The sequence below is a fragment of the Micromonas pusilla genome (assembly GCF_000151265.4).
Source record: "Micromonas pusilla CCMP1545 genomic scaffold MICPUCscaffold_4, whole genome shotgun sequence".
Classification (NCBI taxonomy): domain Eukaryota; kingdom Viridiplantae; phylum Chlorophyta; class Mamiellophyceae; order Mamiellales; family Mamiellaceae; genus Micromonas; species Micromonas pusilla.
In genome coordinates, this window is record NW_003315885.1 from 1,027,250 (window position 1) to 1,051,914 (window position 24,665).

Genomic DNA, 24,665 nt, shown 5'->3' on the forward strand with positions numbered 1-24,665 from the left:
TCCGCCACAACGCGAGATCATGCGCCTCCACCCGCGCGATCGCGGCGCGGCGCTCGCGCTCCTCGCGCTCCTCGCGCTCGCGCGCGGCGCCGTCGCGCGGTCCCCGCCGCTCCCCGAAGACGCCCCCTCGACTTCGACGTGCGCGTGGCTCGACGCGGCCGCGGCGTCGTCCCAACGCGGGGTCGTCTCCGACGGCAGCGGCGAGCGCGGGACGTACCTCCCGAACAGCAACTGCACGTGGATCATCCGCCCGGAAGTGTCCGGCGCGAGCGCGAGCGCGAACGCGACGGAGGGGACGACGACCGCGGCGGCGGGGATAACCCTCGTCTTTCCCTCCTTCAAGACCGTGTTCGACGACGACTTTCTTTACGTCACCGACGTCTCCGACGCGTCGTCCCCGAACCCGCTCGCGGCGTACACGGGCATCCTCCCTCCGCTGACGGCCGCGCGGTTCGAGAACGTCACCGCGCTGAAGCTCGAGTTCGTCACCGCGGAGGAGAACCGCGACGCCGGGTTCGAAGCCGTCTGGCTCGCCGACGGCTCGTGTTACAACGACTGCCGCGGCGGCGGCGGCGGCGGCGGCGGCGGCGACAGCGGTCGATGCGTCGACGGACTGTGCGTCTGCGACGATGACCACGTGGGCGCGGACTGCAGCATCCCGGTGCCGCGCATCCCCGGCGACGGCGTCGGCGTGAACGGAAGCGTCGGCGTCGGCGAGTACCGATACTTTCGCGTCGACGTCCCGAGCGACCCGCCCGGGCTGATGCTGAAGCTCGAGCTGACGTTCCCGAACGGCGACAGCGACGGCGCGAGGCCGATGTTGATGCTCGCGAACGCGTCCGCGGCGATGAGCGGCGATCCGAAAGCGGCGGGGAAGAGGGGAAACCCGGGCGCGGCCGCGGACGACGCCGCGGACGACGCCGTCACGTACTTTGACGATTTCGCGACGAAGGACGGCGGCGATTGCGGGCCGTACCCGGGCTGCCGCTGGGCCAACACGGACGCGCGAGGCCCCGCGGACATCCCGCCCAACGTTCGCGTCGCCGGCGACGCGAACGCGTTCAGGCTCGGCGGGCAGCCGCTCGTGCGGAGTCTCCGCGGGCGAGACGCGTTCCCGCGACGGGACGTCCTGCTTCCCGCGCACCCGACGCCGCATTACAACGCCCTCGTCGACGCCCGCGACTGGGACACGCACGCGGATCACCACCATCTGTACGTCACGAACGAGGCGTACTCGCCCAAGTACGCGGACGGGCGCGCGAAGGTGGTCCTGACCCCGGGGACTTGGATCGTCGGCGTGACGAACACCGAGACGACGCCGCTGCCGAGGTTCCTCGCCGGAACCGTCCACGACGATATCCAGTGGTGGGGTCCCCGTCCCGGGTTCGAGGGCGCGGTGAACGGGGTGAATTTCACCCTGAGCGCGACGCTGAGCGACGACGTGGACGAGATGTGTTTGAAGCGGTGCGGCGACGGCGGCGGCGTGTGCGACGCCGGGACGTGCCGCTGCGGCGGCGGCGGCGACGGCGCGGACGTCGACGGCGTCGACGCGGCGGGCGACGCGCTCGTCGTCGGCGAGCACTGCGAGCACGTCGCGGCGACGCTCGAGCCCGGGGGAGAAACGGTCAAAATGCCGACGTTACACATCGGTCAGTGGGCGTACGCGTTCGTCCCCTCGCCGAAGAACGTCGACGAGCACAAAAACCATCCGCTTCTCGTGGAGCTGTCCCACGGCGGCACCCCCGCGGCGTCCCCGATGCTCTTCGCGACGGCTTCGAACGACGCGATCGACGCCGACGGCGGGATCGAGGTCCCGTCCCCGGACATCACGTGCGCCGCGTTCTGGGGCAGCGGGCCGTACGGGGACGTGCACTGCCACGTCACCGGGTACGGCAACGCGGACTTTCAGTTCCCGCCCCCAGAGGCGTTCGCGTCCGGCTACGAAAAGACGGTCACCGCGGCGGAGATTGGCATGGACTACGCCTCGATCGTGATCCCCCCGGAGGCGCGGCTCGACGTCGGGGACGGGTTCTACGTCGGCGTTTGGAACCATCCGTCGTACAGCGGGGACGCGCTCGAGTACGAGCTGAGGGCGACGTACGTGACCCCGGGGGAGCCGTCGTGCCCGTTCGCGTGCGGCGGGAACGGAAAATGCGGCGGCGGCGGCAGCGGCGGCGATATCGAACCATCCGACGCCGCCGTGTTCGTGGACGCGACCGCGCGCGACTGGACGTGCTCGTGCGCGCCGAACGCGACCGGGGCGTACTGCCAGGACGAGCTCACGACGCTCGCCCTGGACGCGGACGTCACGCGGACGCTCGAGAACGGCGCGTGGGATTATTTCGTCCTCGACCTCCCCGCGTTCGCCGGCGGCGGCGCTGACGACGACGACGACGACGAGCGTCTGCACTCCGTCCTCATCGAGATCGACAAGATCCAACGCGACGCGTTCCCGCTCGTGTACGTCAAGCGCGGAGGTCCCCCCGCGGCGTTCGCCGCGGTGTACTCGTCCACGGTGCGCGAGGCGGTGATCGCTCTGGACCCGGACGCGAACGGCGTCGGCGTCGCGGCGCTCGCGGACGCGGGAAACTCTCGTATCAACCTCACGGGCGCGGTCCCCGCGAACGCGCGCGTGATCGGGCTTCGGTACGACCTCAGCGTCGAGGCGACGTTCCCGTCGTACGTCAGCGAGGCGTGCCTCGCGTTCGAGAGCGGCTCGCGCGGGTACGAAGCGATCGCGTGTCCGTCTGATTTAGCCGCCTCCGGGACGAAGGTCGTCGTCGGCGGGACGTCCGACGCGGGGGGCAGGTCGGTCGACGTCGACGGCGGCGGCGGCGGCGGCGGCAGCGATTTCGCCATCTCTAACCTCAACGTCGTCGCGTTCGACGTCCCCGAGGACGGCGTCCTGTTCATGGAGCTGTTCGAGAGCTACGACGACTTCAAACCAGACGACGCGGCGACGGGCGGCGAGAACCTCGCCTCCGAGCCCCCCGACTCGAGGTGGAACGGCACCGTCGCGGTCCTCTTCCGCGAGCGCGTCGCGATCGGCCACGACTACCAGGACGTCGAGTCAGCGTACTGCACCGGGATCGACTGCGCGGTCGGGGACGAGCACGGCCTCGTGTTCCCGCTCGCGGTCGACGACGCCGACGCCGACGCCGTCGCCCCCGCCCCGCCCGGCGACGGTCGGTACTACGTCGGCGTGTACAACTCCAGGATCGGGTCCCCGTCCGGGACGCTGTCGCAGCACGAGAGCGCGCGGTTCGCGGCGGACATGACGTACACGATACGCGCGTCCGCGTCCTCGAACGCCGCGCCCGCGTGCGTGAACGACTGCAACGGCGTCGGGGAGTGTTTACCGACGACGACGCCCGCGTGTCGCTGCGACCCGGGGTTCTTCGGTCCCGGGTGCTCCGTCTCCCCGGTGGAGATCCCGCTGGTCGACGACGTCGGGACCGCGGCCGGGTTCGTGCCGGAGGGGCACTTCGAGTATCGGTTCGTGGACGTCCCGGCGGACGCGAAGTTTTTGGTCGTGAACCTCACCTTTCCGCTGCATCAGGCGAGCGCGCCGAGGGTCTTCGCGCGACGCGGGGCCATACCCGCGCACTGCGACTCTATCCTCGGCGCGGCGTCCGGGTGCGTGGACGCGTACGACGCGTCTGACGAGAACGCGGGCGACGGCGACGTGGTATGGACCGAGAGCGGCGCGATGCTCGTCCGGACGCTGAAGATCGATCCACGCGATCCGCGCGGCGAGGGCGGGGGCGCCGGCGGCGTCGGCGGCGGCCTCGGCGGCGACGTCACGTCCGTCGCCGCCGAGCTGAACAAGCGCGAAGCCGAGGCCGCGCTCGCGCTCGTCGCCGGGCGCGACGCCGACGCATCGGATCCCGAGAAGACCGTGACCACCGTGAACGCGACGCTCGACTTCGACTTCGACTTCGACTACGACATCGACGGCGGCGTCCTCGACGGTCTCGTCGACCGCTGGCGTCTCCCCGCGGCGCTGCGACGCCGGTGGTACGTCGCCGTGTACAACGACATTCACGGCGGCGAGTCTTTGACGTTCTCACTCGGTGTCCGCGTGTCCTCCGTGGCGTCGTGCGTCGTCCCGGACTGCAGCGGGCACGGGACGTGCGATTTGAAAGCCGGCGTGTGCGCGTGCGAGGAAGGGTACTTCGGCGCGTCGTGCTTCGCGAGGATGATGCCCGTCGACGCCGACGCGGCGGCGCCGACGCGGCACGACGAGGCTTTATCCCTCGGCGAGTTTACCTTCTTTACGTTCCGCGTCAACTGCACGGGCCAAGACGCGTCGATCGTCTTCACGAAACGGCAGCCCGGCGACGAAAACGCCACGTCGTCGGGCGGCACCGGCACGGAGGTCGAGCTCGCGGTCCGGCACGGCTCGATACCGACGCTCGACGACGGCGGGTTCCTCGACGGCGTCGTCTCCGCGACGGACGAACCGGACGCGTGGATCAAGCTCCACAACGCGCGCCCTGGGACGTACTACGGCGTCGTGCACGTCTCCGCGGGCGAGGCGCTGCGCGCGTTCGCGTTAGACGTCGCGCTCGAGGGGTCGCGCGTGCCGAACGCGCACAACCAGTGCGAGTACGCGGACGATCAGCTCGTGATGGAGATTTACGCGCCGTCGGGGACGTACGCGCGATTAGGACCGACGAGCGGGTCCACGGGGTCGTCCGTCGTGCTCCCGGTGGATCACTCGTTGATGCCCGCGGATATCTACGAGCCCGCGTACGGCGCGTGCGGGGACGTGAACGAGACGACGACGACGGCGACGGCGGCGGCGGCGAAGCACTGCTACCTCGGCGACGGGCACTCGTCCGGACGCGTGCGCGACCTCCCCCGGGACGCCGGACACGGCCCCGTGGAAGGACGCGTCGTCCTGGGCCTCGCGACGCCGGCCGACGTGGACGACCGGGCGTACTTTTACGTCTACGGCGACGTGAGAAAATACTACGGTCGGTTTCCCGGCGACCTTCTCGCGGTCGGGAGCGTCGCGGAGCGGCCGACGCTCGCGTTTCAGGGCGAGCCGAACGATTCGAACAACGTCGATCTCGAGGCGTGCGGGCCGCTGAAGAACGCGGAGGACGTGCGCGGGAACGTCTGCCTCGTCGTCCGCGGCACGTGCCCGTTCAGCGCGAAAACGCTCGCGTGCCAAGCCGCCGGCGCGGTCGCCGTGATCCTCGTCAACGACGACTTCGACGAAGGCGCCGCCGACAACTGGATCGGATCGCACGACCCGGCGGAGATTAAGATACCCACGATCTCGTACGGCGGGAGGGACGGGAACATGATGCTGAACGAGATGTTCGACGCGTCGATCATCTCGAACGCGTCCTCCGCGTCGACGAACGTGACCCTCAACGCGACGCCGTGGGAGGCGTACGCGCGCGACGTGACCGTCAAGGCGTACGCCTATCGGTGCGAAGCGCCGTCGAAATGCCCGGCGTGCGCGCCCGGTCTCGCGACGCCCGCGGACGGGTGCAGCTCCGCCGCGTGCCCGGGGATGGACCCCGCGCTCTCGCGCAACTGCAGCGAGCGCGGCGTCGGTCCCCACGGCGGGTGTTCCCTCGCGCCGCGCGAGCGGTGGGTCGACCTCACGCCGCGTTTCGCGTGCGAGTGCGCGCGCGGGTACGCCGGAGCCGCGTGCGAAATTTCGCACGACCCGCCGGCGTTCACGACGACCCCGGAGATCGTCTTCGGCGCGGCCGCGACGACGATCGAAGACGGGGACGTGTTCACGTTCACCGTCCACGCGGACGCGTCCGTGGATGACGTGGACGTGGTCTACGTCCTCGAAGGCGCGGGCGCGCCGGGGGCGGCGGTGGACCCGAAGACGGGGGAGTTTACGTTCAACGCGAGCGGCGTCCGCGCTGCGGCCGCGTCAGCGACGACTGGCGACGGCGACGGCGGCGGCGGTCCCACGGCGTACGCGTTCAGAATCGCGGCCGTGGACGAGCTCGGGGGGAAGAGCACGACGGATTTTCTCGTCGCCGTCGGCGCCGCGGCGGGCGGAAGCGCGCCCGTCGTCGAGACGCGGACGCGAATGCGGACGCGCGAGAACCCGGGGCGGACCGTGGGGATCGCGCTGGGGTGCCTCTTCGTCGCCACGGGGCTCGTGACCGTGCTCGCGATCGTGATAACGCGGCGTATAAAGAGGCAGAAGCACAGGGAAGAGGTGAAGAAGCAGGTCGCCATGGTCGAGCTTTAAGGCGCGGCCTGGCCGGGAAGGAGAGAAAAAAAAAAATACGCGTTTGTACGATGACGACGACGGCGCGACGAGAGCGAACAGAACGCGAGAGGAACGACGAGACGAGAACCACGTTTGTGATGCACACGGCACGATACGCGACGCGACGATAGCACGAACGAAATATCGTCTTCATCTATTAAACCCGCTACGCGACCCCCTCAAGTAAGACCAGACCAGACCAGACCACCTCTCCTCTCCTCTCGCGATCGACGATCGATCGATCCATCGGACCGATCACATGAAGAGCGCCGCGCTGCGGCCGTTGGACTCCTTCGCGAGCTCGTTGTACGTGTACATGTCGAACTCGTCGCCGAAGTCGACGTGGGACACCTCGGTGAGGCTGCCCTCGCCGTTGCAGATGCCCTCGAACTCGACGAACGCGGTCGTGATCGCCGGGGAGTCCGCGGCGAGGGTCACGGTCACGACCTTGTCGTCCGAGGTGCGCAGCGTGACGGTGGAGCCGTCGGATCCCTCCGTCTTGCCGACGAGGAGGACCTTCTTGCCGGCGAACCGAGACATGAGCTCGCCGTTCACGCGGGGGGCGGGGGCGGAGGTGTCCATCCTGCGATCGTGGAAGGAGGGAAGGGGGCGCGTCAGCGACCGCGGACGACGCGGGGGAGGGGTCCGCGGGCGGGTTCAAATCGCAGCTGTGGGCACTCGACGGACGATCTGGTGCCAAGTTTTGAAATCCGGCGCGGGAGACGTCCGCGCGGGGGGCGGGGGCACGTTGTCGGGTTCGCGACGAGTCCGCGCCGCGCGTACCTGGAGTATTCGACGAAGTGAAGTGCGTGTCTTGAAGGCACAGCGAGGCTGGCGTCGCGAGATATGACGGCAGACGCGCTAGATCTCGCGCTTTAAACCTCGTGTGAAGTGAGCTTCGCGGCCCAATTTCTCGACAGGTTAGAAATGAATTTTCTCGCTCGCGAGCGCGTTGAGTGTCGGCTCTGTCGAGGAACTACACTACGGTATCCAGGCGCTGATCGCCTCGCGCGCGAAGATCTGCGAGCACACGACATCACGAAGAACGAAAGGAACGTTTCCATTTCAATGAATACTCGTCGCGCACGCACGACGCGCGTCCCGCGCCTCGCTCACGCGACCAGCTGGACGTCGTCTTTATCCAGCGACGCCTTCACGAGCGCGCCGACGCGGTCTCGAATGTCCTTCCCCCCCGGGAGCTTGCTCACAATCTCCAACCCGAACCCGGCGACGAGCAGCGACCGCGCGACCGCGGGAGACAACCCCCGGGACTGAATGTAAAACAGCTCCTCCTCCTCGAGGTCGCTCACGGTGCAGCCGTGCGTGCACACGACGTCGTCCGCGACGATTTGTAAGTTTGGCTTCACGTTCACCGTCGCCTTCGGGACGAGGAGTAAATTACGCGAGATCTGCCCCGCGTCCGTCCTCTGCGCGAGCTTGTTCACTTTGACGTTCCCGTCGAACACCCCTCTGCCGCTCGCGGACGACACGATGCACTTGTGCACCTGGTCGGTCTTCCCTTCCTCGTGGTCCAGCGTGACGCTCGAGTGCAAGTCCATGCACTGCCCCGCGCCCGCGAGGTTAAAGCACGACAGCTCCGTGACCGTCCTCGGCCCGAGCTGCTCGATCCCGAGGTCGTGTCGACCAATCTTCCCGCCGACGTTCACCTCCGCGAGCGCGTACGTGCTGCTCTCCGCTTGCGTCAGCGTCGTCAAACGCGTGTGCACGGCGTTTCGCGTCTGCGCCTGGACCATCGCGTGCGTCACGCGTCCGTCCTTCTCGATCACAATCTCGCACACGCCGTTGTGCCAGTACCCGCACGCGTCGTCGCTCACCCCGGGCGCGGGCGCGAACTCCTCGACGACCTCGACGGACGCGCGCTCGCCCACGGTGATCACGATCCGCGGCGCGCTCGACGACAACTCCGCGGCGTCGTCCCCGCTCGTGGACAGCTGGACGATGTGGATCGGGACGTCCAGGGTCACGCCCGCGGGGACGTCGACGTGAACGAAGTCGGACGCCATGACGGCGTTCAAGGACGCGAGGACGCCGCCTCGGCCGGTGGACGTCATCGACCCGAGCGCGGCCGGGGGGGCGGCGTCGCCCGCGGCGGCGGCGGAGACGGAGATCTTCGCGCCTCCCTTCGCGATGGCATCGATCGACGACTTGTCCGCCCTGAAGACGCCGTCGACGAGGACGACCCTCGACGCGCTCGCAGCCTCGAACGTCCACGCGGAGGCGTCGACGTCGTCCGCCTTGGACGCGTCCGCGGCCGTGGGTTGCTTCGTGAGAAGCGGCGCGAGATCCGTGAATCGAAACTCTTCCGCGCGCGACGTCGGCATGCGCGCGCGCGCGAGCTGCGTCACCGCGCCCGCGCGGAGGCTCTCGACGCCCGCGCCGATCGCGCATCGCTCGACGCTGCCCGCGATCCATTTGTCCTCTATCGTCGACGCCTCCGCCGCGGTCGCGGCCGCGGCGACGCGTCGCGTCGCGACGCGCGACGACGACGTCGTCGTCCGTCTTCGCGACCCGGCGACGAATTTCGCCGCCGCCGCCGCGCGGGGGGTCGCGCTGGAAACGCGCGCGGACATCGCGCGCGCGACTTCGCGGTCGACGCCTCGGGAGAGGTGAGCGGTGATGACGGTGGTATCGTCCGCGAACGCGCGCGAGAGGGGAGTCGCGAGGCGCGCGTGTGGCGCGCGCGGCGTCGGTGTGCGCGCGTGCGCCGCGTCGACGACGTTATCTTTCAGGGTCCAGCAGTCTCGGAGGAACAGAACCCTCGCCCTCGTCGCGGGCCGAGGGTGAAGGCGCGCGGATTCGATCTCGGAAGCGGGAGAGGCGAGCGCGCGCCGAGGGGCGCGACGCGCGATGGAGGTGCGACCGACGATGAAACGCTCGCTCGTCTCCGCGTCCGCGCGCCCATCTCAGCGCGCCCGCGCTCCGCGTCGCGTCGCCGCTCGCCTCCTCGACTCGTCTCACCGCGATCGTCCTTCCCCCGTGCCCACCTCCGGCGCCCCGACGCTTTCTCCACCTGACAGGAGGTGCCCACGCGCGCGTCCGCGGGAAAGACCGCGCGAGCGTTCGTCGGCGTCGACCACGACGCGACGGCGATCGAGTTCGCGCACGCCGCGCTGGGAACCGACGTCGTCGCCGTCCGTCAAGACCTCGAGAAGGACCGCGACCACGCGACGCGCGACGCGACCGCGCGGTTCGTATGGGACGGCGCCGCGCCGATGGCGACGTGGCTGTGCGAAAACGCGACGACGCGGGTGCGAGGGAAAAGAGTCGTCGAGCTCGGCGCCGGGCCGGGGCTGCCGGGGATCGTCGCCGCGAAGTTGGGCGCGCGCGAGGTGGTGTTGACGGACTTGGCGTCCGAGCTCGAGCTGCTTCGCGCGAACGCGGCGCTGAACGGTCTCGAAGTGCGCGACGACGACGACGACGACGACGGCGACGACGGCGACGACGGCGGCGGCGGCGGCGGCGGACGGGTCCGCGTGCGCGCGTGCCCGTGGGGGGACGCGGACGCGGCGCGCGCGCTCGGGACGTTCGACCTGGTCGTGTGTTCCGACGTGTTGTATGGGCACAGGGAGGAGACCGCGAGGGCGTTAGCGCGGACGATGCGACGGTTGTGCGCGTTCGGCGGGGAGCGCGGCGGCGGCGGCGGCGGCGGCGGCGAGGCGGGCGAGGGCGAGCGCGGCGCCGCGGTGGTGAGTTACTTCGCGCGCGAGAAGCTCTTCGCGGACGTCCCGTTCTTCGAGACGTGCGACGAGCTGTTCCTAGACGCGACGCAGCACACGGTGGGGGGGGTAGCGGAAGAGAACGAGGACCTTTGGTTCCTCGAGTATAGACCGAAATAGCGCGAAAAACGCTCTTCCACGTTGAACGCGCGCGAGATCTCCGGCGCGTGAGCCGCGATCTGATCGCCCGCGATTTCGGTGCGTGAAAACGCGGTCGTCGTTTCGCGCCGGCGGCTGAGAGGCTTCAAACGCGGCGCCGCGCCATCGCCTCCCGCGCCTACCCCGTCCGTCGTCGCCACCGCGTCGCGCTTCGTCGCGTCGCGCGCGTCCCGGTCGCGGTCGCGGGGAGCCGCCGTCGTTCGCGCGCGTCGCGTCGCGCGCGTCGCTCGCGCGTCGCGCGTTCGGACGGCCTCGAGGGGACAGAATCTGATAAAGCACGCGCAAAAGCGCGCGCGAAGACGGTCCCGGGACCATGCAGTACCACATCCCCGGGACGCCGCCGCGGCGCGCCACCTCCGAGGGCATCCCCGACGACGAGGACGACATGGACTTCGACGAGCTCTTCGACGGGCCCAGGAGCCCGCTGCGCAAGGCGAACGCGCCGGCGACGACGCCGACGACGGAGCGCGCGCACCCGGGGATGCTCGGCCCCACGCCCGGCGCGACCGCGACGCGCGTCGGGGCCGACGCGCCGCCGCCGTCGGGGCCGAACCGCAGCGCGGGCAAGCCGCCGAGGCCCGCCGCGGCGAGCAACACGATCAGCGGGTTCGACCAGACGACGACGCCGACGTCCCCGCGCGCGCCGACGCTGGACGAGGCGTGGGACGCCGTCGCGGGCGATCTCGCGCGATCGAAGCCCGCGGGGCCCGGTCCCGACGACGCGCCCCCCCGCGTGCCGTCGCCGTCGCCGGAGGGCAGCTCCGCGGGGCCGCAGCCGTCGACGCCGTCCACGGGCGGCGGCGGCGGGCTCACGAAGTCGCTGCTGTCCTCCACGCTCGGCGGGGAGGACGCCGCCACGCCGTCCCCGGGCGCCGCGGTTCCCGGGTCGCCGCTGCGACGGATCGACAGCACGCTGCTGCACAACCTCGCGCCGACGCGCGGGCCGGGCGGTTCGGAGCGGAAGCTCACGCCGGACGACTTCGAGATGCTGTGTCTCGTCGGTGGGGGCGCGTTCGGGAAGGTGTTTCAGGTGAAGAAGCGCACGTGCGGGAGCGTGTACGCGATGAAGGTCATGAAGAAGGACGTCATCATCGAGAGGGACCAGTGCGATTACATGCGCGCCGAACGCGACATCCTCACGGTGATTCACCACCCGTACATCGTCACGCTGCGGTATTCGTTCCAAACGTCGCAGAAGTTGTACCTCATACTGGACTTCATCAACGGCGGTCACCTATTCTTTTGGCTGTACCGGCAAGGTCTGTTCGACACGAACCTGACGAGGTTCTACGCGAGCGAGATCGTGTGCGCGATATCGCACCTGCACTCGTTGAACATCATGCACCGCGACTTGAAGCCGGAGAATATTCTTCTCGACTCGGAAGGGCACGTCAAGCTGACGGACTTTGGGCTCGCGAAGCGCCAAGACCCTTCCTCGGAGAAGCGCGCGAACTCGCTCGTGGGCAGCATAGATTACATGGCGCCCGAGATATTAGAAGCGAAAGGGCACGACAAAGCTGCGGACTGGTGGTCCGTCGGCGTTTTGATTTACGAGATGCTCACCGGCGAGCTTCCGTTTCGCGGGAAGAACAAGCCGGCGATTAAAAAAGCGATCTGCTCGTGCAAGCTCAAGATGCCGTCGTTCCTTCCCGCGGACGCGATGAACCTCATCAAGACGTTCTTGACGCGGGATCAGGGGAAGCGTTTAGGGTCCGGCCCGGACGGCGGCGACAACGTCCGGAGGCACAAGTTTTTCTCGAGCGTGAATTGGAACAAAATCGAAGTCCGAGGCGTCTCGCCGCCGTTTCGCCCCACCGTGGAGGGCGAGATGTGCGTCGCAAACTTCGACGAGCAGTGGACGACAAAAGACGCTGTAGACTCGCTCGCGGGCACGCCAGGGAGCACGGACAAGGACGTGTTCCAAGGCTTCTCGTTCACGTCGCCGTCGATCATGCTCGAGGCGGAGGCGAAGGCGAGGGTGATGGAGAAACGCGCGGAGATGGAACGCATGATTCGCGACGAACAGGAAGCCCTGAGCGAGGAGGACGACACCGACGACGAGGCCGCGGCCGCGGAGAGGGAGGACGCGGAGGAGCAGGACGACGACGAGGGAGATATCCTCGCGGGCGGCGGCGGCGGCGGCGGCGGCGGCGCGAGTTTGGAGGAGAAGTTCGCGGGCGCGTCGATCGCGGCCGTTGCTGGCGCCGCGGATGTCGGCGATGGGTTAAAACTCCGAGCGTCCGCGCCGGCGTTTGTCCCGCCCGCGCCGCCACGCGGCGCGTAGCCCACGCGAGTTGATTCATAGCCGATAATAGTACACGGTAGTCCTTATTACGCTAGATACTACGTACGCACCTACGTTTACCCGCGGATCGCGTCCCCGCCGCCCATCCCTTCGTCGCCTCCCCGCCCTGAGCGTCTCGCCACCTCGGCTTCGCGTTCCCACCGCTCGAGCGATCCGTCCTGCGCGATGTCTTCGAACAACTCCACGGCTCTCTCCACAGACCCTAGGGCGTCCCACAACGCCTCGGACATCCTCGCGTGCGCTTCCTCGCTCTCGCACCGCAGTAAACGCTCGAGCGCGGGCAGTTCATCGCCGTCCATGCCTTCCACTTCCTTCGCGGCGACGATCCCGAGGCGCGTCTGCAGCAGCGGGTACCGACTCGCCATCTCTCCGTACATCGCCTCCGGGAGAGGACGGTACCGACAAAAGAAACCGAAGTGCCACGGCATGAACTCCATGTACCGTTTCTTACCGAGCTCGTCCGCGCGGAAGTGGTCCTGGAAGTACCCGCACAGGGTGAGATACACCGCGATCCTTTCCTCCGCGGATGGCTCCCAATCGATCCCTTCCTTCGCCTCTTTGAAAATCCACGGCTTGATGAGCGCGCCGCGTCCCACTATCGCCGCGTGCGCGTTCGATATCCCCATTCGATCGTTTAACTCGTACCGGGTCAATATATCGCCGTTCCCGACGACGGGGATCCCTCGCTCGGCTTGTATCGCCCCGATCGTCTCCCAGTTCGCGGCTTTCGTGTATCGCGCTTCTTTCGTTCTGCCGTGAATCACGACCGCGGCGGCGCCGGCGTTTTCCACCGCCTCGGCGAGCGCGTGCGCGGGCGCTTCCGACGACCCCGCGCCCAGGCGAATCTTCACGGTCAACGGGATTGGAATGCCGTCCGCGATGCCGCGGACTAAACGCTCGAGCTTCCTCGGTTTCTTCAACAGCGCCGCGCCGAGGCCGCGCTTCCACGTCTCGTGAATCGGGCACCCGCAGTTGAGGTCCACGAAGTCGGCGCCGGCTTCGTGCGCGAGTCGCCCCGCGTTGACGCCTTCCGTGATTTGATTCGTCGCGATCTGGACCCCAAAGAGCGTTTCGCTGTCGTGCTTTCGAAGCCTCGCGAGCTCGACCGGGTTCTTCTTCAGCGCGAATCGCGCGAAGACCATCTCGCTCACGGTGACTTCGCATCCCAGGGACACGCACAGCCTCCGGAACGGCAGATTCCCGCCCTTCGTCAGCGGCGCGAGCAGGAGCTTCCCTCTGATGGAGTCGCGAAACGTCCGGACTTGCGCGTCCGTGACGATTCTCTCCACGCTCGCGAGGCCGTCCGGGACGTCGCTGAACTGCCTTCGACCGTCCACGTGCGGCTTCTTCACCGCGGGGCGGGGAGGAGGACGGGCGTCCGGATCGACCGACGAGGGCGTTTCGGTCGAGCTCGACGCGAACAGCGAGAAGAACCCGCGCGCGCGAGCTCGGGGGCGATGACGATCGAGCGCGATGAGCCGGCGCGTCGGCGTCGACGCCTGCATGCTCGACGCGGACGCGAGACGCTCCGCCATCCCGCGCGAGGCACGAGTGCGGCGTCGGGGTTAGGTCATCTGAGTCTGGTTTTTCTCGTAACAACGAAAAAATTTCGCCACGTCACGGCTGGGGATAAGGCCGCGCTGATCGCGACGCCGCGACGCCACTGCCACCGCGAGCGGCTGCCCGCGAGACGTCCCGACACACACGCATCCATCGCTTCGCGATCGCCAGCACCGTCTCCTTCCTTAAATCATCTCATCCATCCCCGCGATGTCCACCGTCACCGCATCGACCGCCTTCTCCTCTCGAGTGGGCACGCCCGCGCGTCGATCGATGAAACGATGCGACGCGGTCGTCCCCCCGCGCGCGGCATCGGATGCCTCAGACGCGACGACGACGGCGACGTCGACGCCGCCGCCGACGACGACGACGACGCTGCCGAGACGCGCCGCGCTGTCGCTCGCGTGCGCGCTCGCGATGCCGTCCGCGGTGAACGTGATGTCGTCGTCGTCGTCGCCGTCGTCGTCGCCCTTCGCCGCGCGCGCCGCGGACGCGGAACCGATGGGCACGAAAGACTTCGACTTCAAGACGTACAAGCTCACCGTCCCGGGAGTGTACGAGGAAGTCAACGTCCCCCTCGGCGCGAACGGCGTCGTGTCGCCCACGGTGATGCTGCTAAGGGACTCCCGACCCGGGCAAGCCGGGAACACGATATCGCTGTCGAAGCAGATCATCCCGGAGGGGGGCATCTCCTCCGTGAAGGACATCGGCAACGCGGAGGAGGCGGCGAAACGTTTAGTATCCGCGGAGAGCGCGCGTTCGAAGGGCGTCGGCGGCATCGGCGGCGCGGGCGCGGTGTTCCGCGACGCGAGCGAGCGCGTCGGCCCCGGCGGGCTGACGTATTACGCCGCCGAGTACAGTAAAAACGTGTTGAGCGTCGGGAGGGTGATCCTCACCACGCTCGTCGTCGCGGACGGGGTGCTGTACACCCTCACGTGCGAGGAAGACGCGGGGAGGTTCGAGAGCGAGATGGGGGACGCGCTGAGGAAGGCGAGCGCGTCGCTGGTCGTGACGTCGACGACGCCCGCCCCGGCGCCGGCGCCGGAGCCCGTCGTCGAAAAGAAGACGAAGAGCAGGTTCGGGCGGAAGTGACGACGAGCCTAACGCTTCGATCGTATTAACGAAGAACGGTATTATTGTCTACGCGGATCCTAATGTAATGATACCTCGTCAGTCATCCATCTATCTCGCGTTGATGATGTCCATGAACTGCTTGCGTTTCTTCCAATCGTCCCCCGCGTCCTCGATGGCGCGCTCCGATAAAACGTGCTTGATCCGGGCCATCGTTCTTCGGACTTTTCCGATGCGATGCGCCGCGCGCGGTTGCACGCGGTTCGCACGCGCGAGGTACTTCTCCGTCTGCAGCATGTTCTTCTCCCGGAGAAGGACGTACCATAACGCGTGAAGGTCGTCGAACGATTTCAAGCGCAGCTCGCGCGCTTGCCACTCCCGCCCGATCACGTCCTCCTTTTGCTTCTCCTCGCTGAGCGATCGCCACGGATCGACGAACAAGTCGAGGCCGGACGCGCGCGAGGAGGACGTCGTCGCGATCCCCGCGCGCGCGGCGTGCGACGCGCCGCTCGAGCACGGCGCGAGCGCCGGCCGCAGCGCGGTGGACCGTAACGTCCGCGCGGCGAACGACCACATGAGCGTCCCGTCGAGTGACGGCGCCGCGGCGGAATGCCCTAGCTTTCAGAGACGGCGAGCCGGCTCAAGTTGATGTTCGCCGACCGCAGCGCAGGCGGCCGGTCGCGATCGTCGACTTTTGAACCACCTCGATGTCAGCTCGAAGAGTGCAAAGATGCCTTCGAATCTCGCCTCCAGTGTGTCCTCAGCGGGCGTCGCGACACGAGCACGGGCATTCTCGCGCGGGCGAGCGTTCGCACGCGAACGCCGATCGATTCCGCGAGCGCGTTGACGCGCGCGCGCGGGGCGAGACCGACGCGCGCTCGCGCGAACGGAAAGTTTATCTCTCCTCTCGGCGACCACAACAGCTGTTGAGGTCAAACGCACCGATCGACGAGCGAGAGCGCGAGGCCGTCCTGGGGTCGACATGGACGCCGGCGGGCTCAAGGTGAACGTCGCCGGGGACGCGAGGGCGCCCCTCATGGAGACATCGGGTGCGTGTACCACGCTCGCATCGATCGGTCGTCGGGAACGAGACGCCATCGCGCCTCGTCGTCGCCGCGGACGTCGCCTCCGTTCGCACGTTTGAACTGACTCACGGCCCGTTCCTCCTCCTCCGCGCCTCTCCCATGACGCAGGAAACGAGCTTCAAAACGTAAATCGGTTCCCGTCGTCCAAGCTGAAACTCGATGAGTTCTTCCTGAACTGGCTCTCGTCCGCGGACTCGCAGAAGCTGGCGCGTCCCCGCGCGCGGCGCCCAGATCTCGCCGCGGGCGTTCCCTCCACGCGCGACGTTTCCGTCGTTTGAACCCGCCTCGGGCGGATCGACGACGGCAGCTCACCCCCACCACCCCATAAACCACCCCATGATCAGGTCCTGAACCTCCTCGAGGACGCGAAAGCCGGGCGACCGCTGCAAGCGCCGACGATGCCCTCCACCCCGACCATCGGCGGCTCCCCGCTGTCGCCGTCGTCCACGCACGCGTTGCTCAGCGCGACGGCGTTGTCGACGCCGCCGCTGTCGCCGTCGAAAGCCGCGACGCCGCCGGCGTCGCCGATGTCCCCGGGGAAGCGGCGCGCGGCGGCGGCGGCGGCGAGCGCGGCGGCGAAGCGCCGAGCCCCGGACGCGATCCCGCGGTTTTACTTTGGACCGAACAAAGAAGCGTACGGGGATGAGCAGAGCGCGACGAAGCTCGCGGAGGCGGCGTTGATTTTCGACGGCGAAGCGCTCGACGCGGACGCGTTCAGGAGGGTCACGAGGGAGGTGTGCGAGCTCCCGTCGTACTTCGCGCCGCTCGTGATGCACCGGATACACGGCACGGAGCCGATGGAGGTGGACGAGGACGACCCGACGAAGGCGGCGAACGCGCCGACGGCGCCGGCGAGAGAGCCGGCGCCCGTGACGTGGGCGCAGTTCACGGAATATTGGAACAGCACGCTGAGGAAGCACGCGGACTCGAACGCGCGCGTGTTCGAGGTGTTACGAGGCCCGAAGCCGAACGGCCCGAACGGTCCGAGGGCGTACCTCGAACACGCGGACTTTCGAAGCATCCTGCGGTGTATCCTCGACACGCACCCTGGGCTGGAGTTTTTGAAGGACTCCCCGGAGTTTCAAGACAGATACCTCGAGACGGTGACGTACCGGATATTTTACGCGTGCAACACCGCGTGGAACGGGAAGATGACGCTCAGGGAGCTTCGCCGGTCGAACCTCGTCGAGGCGATGAACCACGTCGACGAGGAGGAGGACATCAACAAAGTTTTGAAGTACTTTTCGTACGAGCACTTCTACGTCATCTACTGCAAGTTTTGGGAGCTCGACACGGATCACGACTTTCTCATCGACAAGGAAGATTTGCTTCGGTACGGGAACCACGCGTTGACGTACCGCGCCGTGGACCGCGTTTTCGCGCAAGCGCCGCGGCGGTTCGTGTCCGGGGTGAAGAACAAGATGGGGTACGAGGACTTCGTGTGGTTCATCCTGAGCGAGGAGGACAAGTCCACGCCGTTGTCGCTGGAGTACTGGTTTCGATGCGTCGACCTCGACGGCGACAGCGAGCTCTCGCCGTCGGAGTGCGCGTTTTTCTACGAAGAGCAGCTCCAGAGGATGGAGTGCCTGTCCCAAGAGCCGGTGCTCTTCGAGGACATTCTGTGCCAGATGTGCGACATGTTGAAGCCCGCGGAGAACGGGAAGATCACTCTGCGTGATCTCAGGCGGTGTAAGCTCGCCGGGAACTTCTTCAACGTGTTGTTCAACCTGAACAAATTCATCGCGTTCGAGACGCGCGACCCGGTGCTCATTCGCCAAGAGCGCGAGGAGCCGCACTTGACGGAGTGGGACCGGTTCGCGCGCCAGGAGTACATTCGTCTGAGCATGGAAGAAGAGGAAGGGATGGCGGAGGGGGGGGAGATGTGGGACGACGGCGACGTGGACGCGTCGCCGTTTTGACCGAGTGCCGTACCCTGTAGGTAGAACTCGACTAGCTAGACTCGAGGGCGGCCGTCGCGGCCGTCCTCGTGATATCATAGTCACGCAACGCGCGCGCGCGTCACACGATCGCCGCCGCACGCGTACACGTACCGTGCAGATCGTTCCCCTCTGTCTCCCCCCGCGCGGTCGCGTCGCGTCACGTCGCCGGCCTGGGCCTGACCGCGTACATCCTCACCTGGAACAGCTCTTGCGGGAACTTCGTCTGAAGCTTGTGTTTCACGATCTCGAAACCGCATCGGTCCTCGAACAGATGCGTGAAGTACTTGTGCGACCGCGTCAGGCTGCTGTCGTCCGTGTCCAACACGAACCCGTCTTTCACGTTGTTCTCTTTCACGTAGATCATCCCCCCGGGCTTCAGACCGATCGCGCAGCGCCTGAAGAACGCCTCGAAGTCGTCGTCCGTGAGGTGCCCGACGCACCACTGCACCCAGATCACGTCGTACCTTCCCGCCTCCGGGGTGAAGCTCTCCAGCGGCTCCGCGAAGAAGTTCACCGCCTTGTGTCCGTTGTACCTCGTCGGCGCGCTCTGTCCGCTCAAGAGCTCCTCCGCCTTGCGAATGAAGTGCTTCACCGGCTCCACGAGGTCGACCTCGTCGAAGTTGTGAATCAAAAACGACGACGTGACGCGCCCGATTCCGGCGCCGCAGTCGCACGCGACGAGCTTCCTCGTCCCGTTCTCCTTCTCCTTCAGCGCGTCCGCCATCGTGCTCTTCAAGAACGCGGTGTTGTCCTTCGCGTCCTGCTCGGAGACGTGCCCGTACCCCCCTAAAACGCCGTCGTCCGTCGCGGGCACCGCGTCCCAGTATTCGATGCCCTTCTTATACCACAACGGCTTCCCGTCCGCGGATCTCTCCCCGGCGGCGACAGCCTTCCAAAGCGCGACGTTCGTGCCGATCGAGACGCCCTTATCGTCCATGCCATGGAACACTTTCGGCATGTCGACAGGTGCGATCGCCGTCGCCGCGGCGGGTAGGCGGGCGGCGCGCGTCACCGTGCGGGGGAGAATCAACTTCGGTCTGGTCGGCACGACGACGCGTCCTGTCTCTTCTGCCGACGTTTAACAACGCGCTGGACGCGCCGAGCGACCAGAGGTCGTCGCGGCGCGACGCGGCCGCGGGCGAAGGATAGGAGGTTCCTTCCGCCCACGATGCGGTCGCAGTCCGAGTACAGGCGGCGACGGGAAGGCGCGACGCCGCAGTGGCGACGGCACCTGGCGCAGGTGAGCGCCGACGCTCCTGAGCCGCGCGCCCGATTCTTATTAGTTGTAGTCCAATTCCACTCTTCCGAGACCCCGCCATCTGACGCTCTCACCCCTCCCTCGCCTTCCAGGTCATCGTCACGTGCGTCATCACGTTCCTGAACGGCGCGGTGCTGCAGCTCAACAAACTCGCGGTCCTGGACGCCGCGGGACGGCAGTACGCGCGCGAATCCTACGCGTCGAAGTCGTCGTTCTTGGTTCCGTTCGCGGTGTTCAAGTCCGTCACGAACCTTCTCGTGGGCGCGCTCGCGGACACGTACGGCCGGCGTACCATCGCGATCATCGGCTGGTGCGTCGGCCTCATGTGCCCGACGCTCGTGTTGTCCGCGTCCACGCACGGCGAAGGCGGGTGGACCGCGGTCGTGACCTCCGCGGCGTTCTTGGGCGTGCAGCAAGGGATGGTCTGGTCGTGCATGATCTACGCCGCGCTCGACCTCTGCGGCGCGCGCGCGCGCGGGTTCGCGTCCGGGCTGAACGAGACGGTCGGGTACACCTCGATCGCGATATTCGCGCAAGTGTACGGCGCGATGGAGCGCGCGTACGTGGAGTGCGCGTGGGTCGACGAGATCGGGGACCGCGCGAGCGAGTGCGTCGCGGTCGGCGCCGGCGCCGGCGCCGGCGCGTCGGAGGGGACGGGGACGTGCGACCGCCCGGACGATTGGACCCCCGCGTGCTTGGGATCGTGCGTGTGCGAGGGGTACACGGAACAGCCGTTCGAGCTGCAGCTCGGGCTGATGCTGCTGGGGCTGGTCGTCACCGCGAGCGTGTTGAAGGAGACGCTCGGGATGTTCTTCGGCGGCGGCGACGACGGCGGCGACGACGCGAAGGAGGCCTCCGCGTTCGCGCGCGTCGACGACGAGAGCGAGGAGGAGGACGAGGGCGACGGGATGACGCACGCGAATGCGGAGGCGGAGGAGGACGAGACGGACCTCCCGCGAGAGACGATGGTCGAGGCGTTCGTGAGGGCGTCGTTCAAGGACGAGAGCCTGCGCGCGCTGTGCCTCGCGTCGTTTTGCGCGAATTTCGAAACCGGCATGGCGTGGGGTTTGATATCTTCGTGGGCCCGGGACGGGCTCCTCATCGGCGGCCGCGAGCGAGACTTCTTCACCGGGTGCTACTCGTTCCTGAAAGGCCTCTCGCAGTTCGGCGCGGGTCTGCTGTCGGATAAGATTGGACGACGCGCGCCGATCGTCGTCGGTTTATTCGGCGGCGCCGTCGCGATGCTCACCGCCGCGTTCGGCGCCGGTTTCCGCGGCCGCCTCCTCGTCGGCTCGGACGCGGACGGCGCCGACCTCGTGACGTTACAGTTCGGTTACCTCGTCCTCGCCGGGGTGTTACTCGGTTTATTCACCGGTTTGATGTACCCGGTGCAGACCGCGGCGGCGGCGGACCACGCCCCGGCGAAGCACTCGAGCCCGGTCATCGGCGTCGTGAGATTTTGGCGCGACCTCGGGTACGCGATGTCCTTGCCCATCGCCGCGGTCGCGGACGCGTCGTCCCCGGAGGCTGCGCTGATCGTGGTCGCGATCATGATGGGCGCCGTGAGCGTTTGGTTCGGGCACGTCTACGAGGAGAAGACGCCGGACGTCGTCGGCGCGGGGCAACGGCGGCGGCGGCGTTCGGCGGGAGGTCTCCGCGGCGGCGGGGCAGGAAACGAGGACGACGGGAAAGTCGTGGAGATGGAGGCGCTCTCGCCGGCGGAGAAGACGCTCACGCGGGGGATGGAGGACGACGGCGGGGAGCGTGTGTAATAAGGGTAGTCATAGTCGGTACCGTAACGCGCGGCTACGTAGCGCGTCTCCGACGGCGGCGTCCGTCGCGCGGCGACGCGTCGCTCACGTCTCCATCGCGTCTCCATCGCCCGGTCCGGCCCCGCCGGGTCCGGGCCCGCCGTGCGCCGGGTGCACCTCAGGCCCCGGGGTCACGTCCACGGGCTTATCCTCCATCCCCTCTGGGAACACGTGCACGCCGTCCGCGCCGAGCGGCATCGGGTGCGTCTCCGCGACGCACTCCAACGGAAGCGGGTCGCTGTGATACACGTGCGCGCACCCGTCCGGGAGCCAGTGCACGCTCACCGAGCCCGTGACCGGGCGCTTGAGCACGCCGACGGGCTCGTCTGGGGACCAAATCACCGCGAGCGGCCACTCTTCCGGGAGCATCTTGAGCAGCACCGCGTCGCCGACGCCCTTGAAGAACCTCGCCGCCACCTCCCTCACCATGCGTCCGTTCGAGGTGTGAATGAACCCGTCCTTGCGGTCCAACTCCGAGCCGCTGATGCCCCCAGCCTCCTGCCACTTCGCGAGGTCCGCGGGTGAGACGATCTTCCACAGGACCTCTAAACCGGGAGGGGTCGCGTCCACGTCCCAGTACTCGTACTTGTCCTTGAGATGCGCCATGGTGCGGCGCCGAATGGAAACAGAAAGAAGGCGCGGACTCGCTCGTCGTTTTTTTTTTTTTTTTTTCGTTCCGAGAGATCTGAAGCGCGTCGCGTCGCGTCGGCGGCATTCCTCACCGCGCCGTCGTCGTCGCCGTGCTCGCGGCGCGCGCGCGCGTCGACATGGTCCTCCTGGTCCTCTACGTCAAAGCCGAGCTCGAGAACGTCGCGTCCATCACGTTCCCCTCCGACATCCAATACCGCTTCGACGTCAAGGACGCGCAATCGGACGAGGCGAAGCAGGGGGTGTACCTGTGCGCGGACGAGGTCGCGGAGGTGGACGGCGGCAGAGGCGACGCCAACTTCGCGATGCGGTTCCCGGACTGCAAGAAGCAGTGCACGGTGTCGTTCACGCCCGTCAAGGGCGTGACGCGCGACACGATCACCGCGGAGGACAGCGGCGCGTTCGTCCCCATCATGGGGTTCGACTGCCGCGGGTTGGAGCTCACGAAGTGGACGCCCACGGAGGGGCTCGTCGTGACGAGCGCGGGGAACACGAAGTGGGAAGGGGTGGACCTGGGCGCGGACCCGGACGGGTGGTTCGAGTACTGCGAGAAGTGCGGCGAGTCTGTCGGGATCACGGAGCTGGAGTTTGAGTTTAGGACGCACAAGGCGAAGTGACGACGGGAAGACGACGCCGCCGCGCGCGCGGGAGCCGCCGACGCGACCAATTGAATCTGATGTCGTCAAGACTAAGATCTCAACTCATCTACAACGCGCGCGTCTCTGCTATGTTCTATGAGCGACGGCGACCTCGCCGTCGCCGTCGATGCGCACACCCCCGCCGTCGCGTCATCCCGTGAAGAACCGTATGAACTTCCCCATGCGATACAGCACGTAAAACCCGAGGAAGAGCGCGAGGCAAAACATCATGAGCACGCACAGGTGCCACGAACTCCCAGACTTGAACGCCTTCTTCATCTCCTTCTGCGCGACTTTCAGCGCCTCCCCGGCTTGCGACATCGTCTCCTCTAGCTGGTCTATGAGCTTCCCGCGTATGCCAGACTCCTCGTGTATCGCCCCGGTCATCTGCTTGAGCATGCTGACCTTCCCGTGCAGCTTCTCGACTTCGTCGTCCACGTCGAAGTCGCTCGCGGACGGCATGTTGAGTTGGACCTCCCCGCCGCTCGCCGCGGGTCTCGACGTGAGCCCTTCCGCGCTGTACGCGCCTCGATACGACATGAGGAGCGCGCTTCCGCGTCCAAAAAGGCGTGGAAGGTTCTGACGTCGCCGGCCGACGCGCGGTGGGCGCGGCGCGTTCTGCCTGGCCGGAAGCGAATTCGCCTCCTTCGTTCCCCGCCCGCGGCATTTTCGACGACCCGCCCCGCTCGCTTCTGTTCTCGAGCGCGTCGAGGGAGGATCCTCCGAGGCGCGCGCCCCAAGGCACAACGCACGGCGCGAGTCACGCCGCGACTCGATCCGAACGCTCACACGAAGACGTTCGCTCGTCCGTGCTCTTCGAAACCGCGGGCGATACGACCGGCGGCGTCGACGCGCGGCGACCGGATCATCGATCGCATTTGGATTCTCGCAGCAGCGCGCGCGCACTGCGTTTGATTAATCTCGTCCGCGAATCGTCGTCGTCGTCGTCGTCATGGGCGGCGAGGAGATAAACGCCGCGTTCAGCGGCAAGCTCGCAGGGTTGAACGCGACGTCGCAGTCGATCGAGACGCTGTCGCACTGGTGCGTGTTCCACAGGAAGCGCGCGAAGACGCTCGTGCCGACGTGGCAGCAAGAGCTCCGGGCGGCGCCGCCGAAGCGAAAACTCACGTTCCTCTACCTCGCCAACGACGTCCTGCAAAACTCGCGGAAGAAGGGCAACGAGTGGATCGAGGCGTGCTGGCCGATCATGGGGTGGGCGGTGAAGCACACGCTGCGCAACACCGGGGACGAGAAGACCGCGAAGAGCTGCGAGAAGCTCGTGAACGTGTGGCAGGATCGGAGGATATTCGGCTCGCGGTCGCTGCGAGATTGGCTCGACGTCGGCGACGGCAGGGATCGAACCGGCGGCGACGACGCGGCCGCGCCGGAAGGGCAACCCGCGGCGCCCGCGGCCGCGCCCGCGGCGCCCGCGGGTCCCGCGGTCGCGCGCAGAAGAGAGGAGCGCCTCGCGGAGGTCCCCGCGGCGTTGACGGGGACGAACGCGTCGCTCGCGAGGGCGTTGGAAGCGGCGGAGAAAGCCGCCGCCGCGCTCGCCGCCGCGGACGCGCTGTGCGAGACGGATCTCAAGCCGGAGGCGTACGCGGACGACGCGCTGGAGACGAGCGACGACCCGGTGAAGGCGCTGCGGGCGCTGCAGGCTGCGGAGAACGCGATCACGGCGAGGAGGGTCGCGTTAGAGGAAGCCGCGGGATGCCACGAAGAAGCCGCGCGATACGCGAAGGACGTTCTCGAGAGATGCGAAGCCGCCGCGGAGGCGCAAGCGGCGGCGCTGGACGACAGCGCGGGGGTGATGGTGAAGGTCGCGACGTTGCGGATGAAAGCGACGAAGCGAGCCGCGGCGGAGCTCGCGAGGCAGGCTGCCGCGGAAGGGGCGGGGAGTAAGAACCCGAAGGCGTCCGCGCCGTCGACGAAGAGCGGCGGCGAAGACCCCGCGCCGGCGGCGGCGGCGGCGGCGACCGAGCCGGCCGGGGACGACGAGTACGTCCCCGAGGGCGGGGACGACGAGTATGTCCCCATGGCGATGGACGACCCGCCGCCCGAGGAGGGCGGCGTGGACGTGGACGCGCTCATGGCGCAGGCGGCGTCGGACCCGGAGGTGATGAAGCAACTTTTGGCGGCGCTCCCGGAGGACCAACGCGCCGCGGTGGAGGAGCAGCTCGCGGCCGCGGGGAAGTGAAGC

At 67.7% G+C, this 24,665-nt stretch overlaps 14 protein-coding genes across 14 annotated transcripts; 7 read left to right on the forward strand and 7 right to left on the reverse strand.

Moving 5' to 3' along the window:
- Positions 1–19: 19 nt before the first annotated feature.
- On the forward strand, positions 20–6,232 carry MICPUCDRAFT_39393 (uncharacterized protein; the record flags this gene model as incomplete). Its single annotated transcript, XM_003057761.1, has 1 exon — positions 20–6,232. The coding sequence occupies one exon, from the start codon at positions 20–22 to the stop codon at positions 6,230–6,232; it is 6,213 nt and encodes a 2,070-aa protein (XP_003057807.1).
- Positions 6,233–6,508: 276 nt separating this feature from the next.
- MICPUCDRAFT_39394 (uncharacterized protein) lies at positions 6,509–6,835 on the reverse strand (the record flags this gene model as incomplete). The annotated part of the gene is made up of 1 exon (XM_003058132.1): positions 6,509–6,835. The coding sequence occupies one exon, from the start codon at positions 6,833–6,835 to the stop codon at positions 6,509–6,511; it is 327 nt and encodes a 108-aa protein (XP_003058178.1).
- A 530-nt stretch (positions 6,836–7,365) lies between these two features.
- Positions 7,366–8,844, reverse strand: MICPUCDRAFT_33054 (ATP-binding cassette superfamily; the record flags this gene model as incomplete). Its single annotated transcript, XM_003058133.1, has 1 exon — positions 7,366–8,844. The coding sequence occupies one exon, from the start codon at positions 8,842–8,844 to the stop codon at positions 7,366–7,368; it is 1,479 nt and encodes a 492-aa protein (XP_003058179.1).
- Positions 8,845–9,121: 277 nt separating this feature from the next.
- MICPUCDRAFT_57395 (uncharacterized protein) lies at positions 9,122–10,110 on the forward strand (the record flags this gene model as incomplete). Its single annotated transcript, XM_003057762.1, has 2 exons — positions 9,122–9,127; positions 9,292–10,110. 2 exons carry the CDS (start codon positions 9,122–9,124, stop codon positions 10,108–10,110), a joined length of 825 nt encoding a protein of 274 aa, XP_003057808.1.
- A 1,012-nt stretch (positions 10,111–11,122) lies between these two features.
- Positions 11,123–12,109, forward strand: MICPUCDRAFT_3206 (uncharacterized protein; the record flags this gene model as incomplete). The annotated part of the gene is made up of 1 exon (XM_003057763.1): positions 11,123–12,109. A coding segment is annotated over one exon (987 nt), but the record flags the coding sequence as incomplete, so codon positions are not given.
- An 893-nt stretch (positions 12,110–13,002) lies between these two features.
- On the reverse strand, positions 13,003–13,689 carry MICPUCDRAFT_11009 (uncharacterized protein; the record flags this gene model as incomplete). The annotated part of the gene is made up of 1 exon (XM_003058134.1): positions 13,003–13,689. A coding segment is annotated over one exon (687 nt), but the record flags the coding sequence as incomplete, so codon positions are not given.
- A 535-nt stretch (positions 13,690–14,224) lies between these two features.
- MICPUCDRAFT_57398 (uncharacterized protein) lies at positions 14,225–15,197 on the forward strand (the record flags this gene model as incomplete). Its single annotated transcript, XM_003057764.1, has 1 exon — positions 14,225–15,197. One exon carries the CDS (start codon positions 14,225–14,227, stop codon positions 15,104–15,106), a length of 882 nt encoding a protein of 293 aa, XP_003057810.1. The 3' UTR covers positions 15,107–15,197.
- Positions 15,197–15,661, reverse strand: MICPUCDRAFT_39399 (uncharacterized protein; the record flags this gene model as incomplete). Its single annotated transcript, XM_003058135.1, has 1 exon — positions 15,197–15,661. The coding sequence occupies one exon, from the start codon at positions 15,659–15,661 to the stop codon at positions 15,197–15,199; it is 465 nt and encodes a 154-aa protein (XP_003058181.1).
- Positions 15,662–16,294: 633 nt separating this feature from the next.
- On the forward strand, positions 16,295–18,196 carry MICPUCDRAFT_26419 (uncharacterized protein). The gene is made up of 2 exons (XM_003057765.1): positions 16,295–16,376; positions 16,515–18,196. The coding sequence occupies exon 2, from the start codon at positions 16,569–16,571 to the stop codon at positions 18,087–18,089; it is 1,521 nt and encodes a 506-aa protein (XP_003057811.1). The 5' UTR covers positions 16,295–16,376; positions 16,515–16,568; the 3' UTR covers positions 18,090–18,196.
- Positions 18,197–18,267: 71 nt separating this feature from the next.
- Positions 18,268–19,047, reverse strand: MICPUCDRAFT_16294 (uncharacterized protein; the record flags this gene model as incomplete). The annotated part of the gene is made up of 1 exon (XM_003058136.1): positions 18,268–19,047. One exon carries the CDS (start codon positions 19,045–19,047, stop codon positions 18,268–18,270), a length of 780 nt encoding a protein of 259 aa, XP_003058182.1.
- Positions 19,048–21,224: 2,177 nt separating this feature from the next.
- MICPUCDRAFT_57403 (uncharacterized protein) lies at positions 21,225–21,785 on the reverse strand (the record flags this gene model as incomplete). Its single annotated transcript, XM_003058137.1, has 1 exon — positions 21,225–21,785. One exon carries the CDS (start codon positions 21,783–21,785, stop codon positions 21,225–21,227), a length of 561 nt encoding a protein of 186 aa, XP_003058183.1.
- Positions 21,786–21,946: 161 nt separating this feature from the next.
- MICPUCDRAFT_57404 (uncharacterized protein) lies at positions 21,947–22,444 on the forward strand (the record flags this gene model as incomplete). The annotated part of the gene is made up of 1 exon (XM_003057766.1): positions 21,947–22,444. One exon carries the CDS (start codon positions 21,947–21,949, stop codon positions 22,442–22,444), a length of 498 nt encoding a protein of 165 aa, XP_003057812.1.
- A 171-nt stretch (positions 22,445–22,615) lies between these two features.
- Positions 22,616–23,005, reverse strand: MICPUCDRAFT_57405 (uncharacterized protein; the record flags this gene model as incomplete). Its single annotated transcript, XM_003058138.1, has 1 exon — positions 22,616–23,005. One exon carries the CDS (start codon positions 23,003–23,005, stop codon positions 22,616–22,618), a length of 390 nt encoding a protein of 129 aa, XP_003058184.1.
- A 412-nt stretch (positions 23,006–23,417) lies between these two features.
- Positions 23,418–24,662, forward strand: MICPUCDRAFT_57406 (uncharacterized protein; the record flags this gene model as incomplete). Its single annotated transcript, XM_003057767.1, has 1 exon — positions 23,418–24,662. One exon carries the CDS (start codon positions 23,418–23,420, stop codon positions 24,660–24,662), a length of 1,245 nt encoding a protein of 414 aa, XP_003057813.1.
- Between the last annotated feature and the right edge of the window lie 3 nt (positions 24,663–24,665).

Coding starts and splice junctions, on each gene's coding strand:
- MICPUCDRAFT_26419 (XM_003057765.1), top strand. CDS start 16,569: ATGCCCTCCACCCCGACCATCGGCGGCTCCCCGCTGTCGCCGTCGTCC.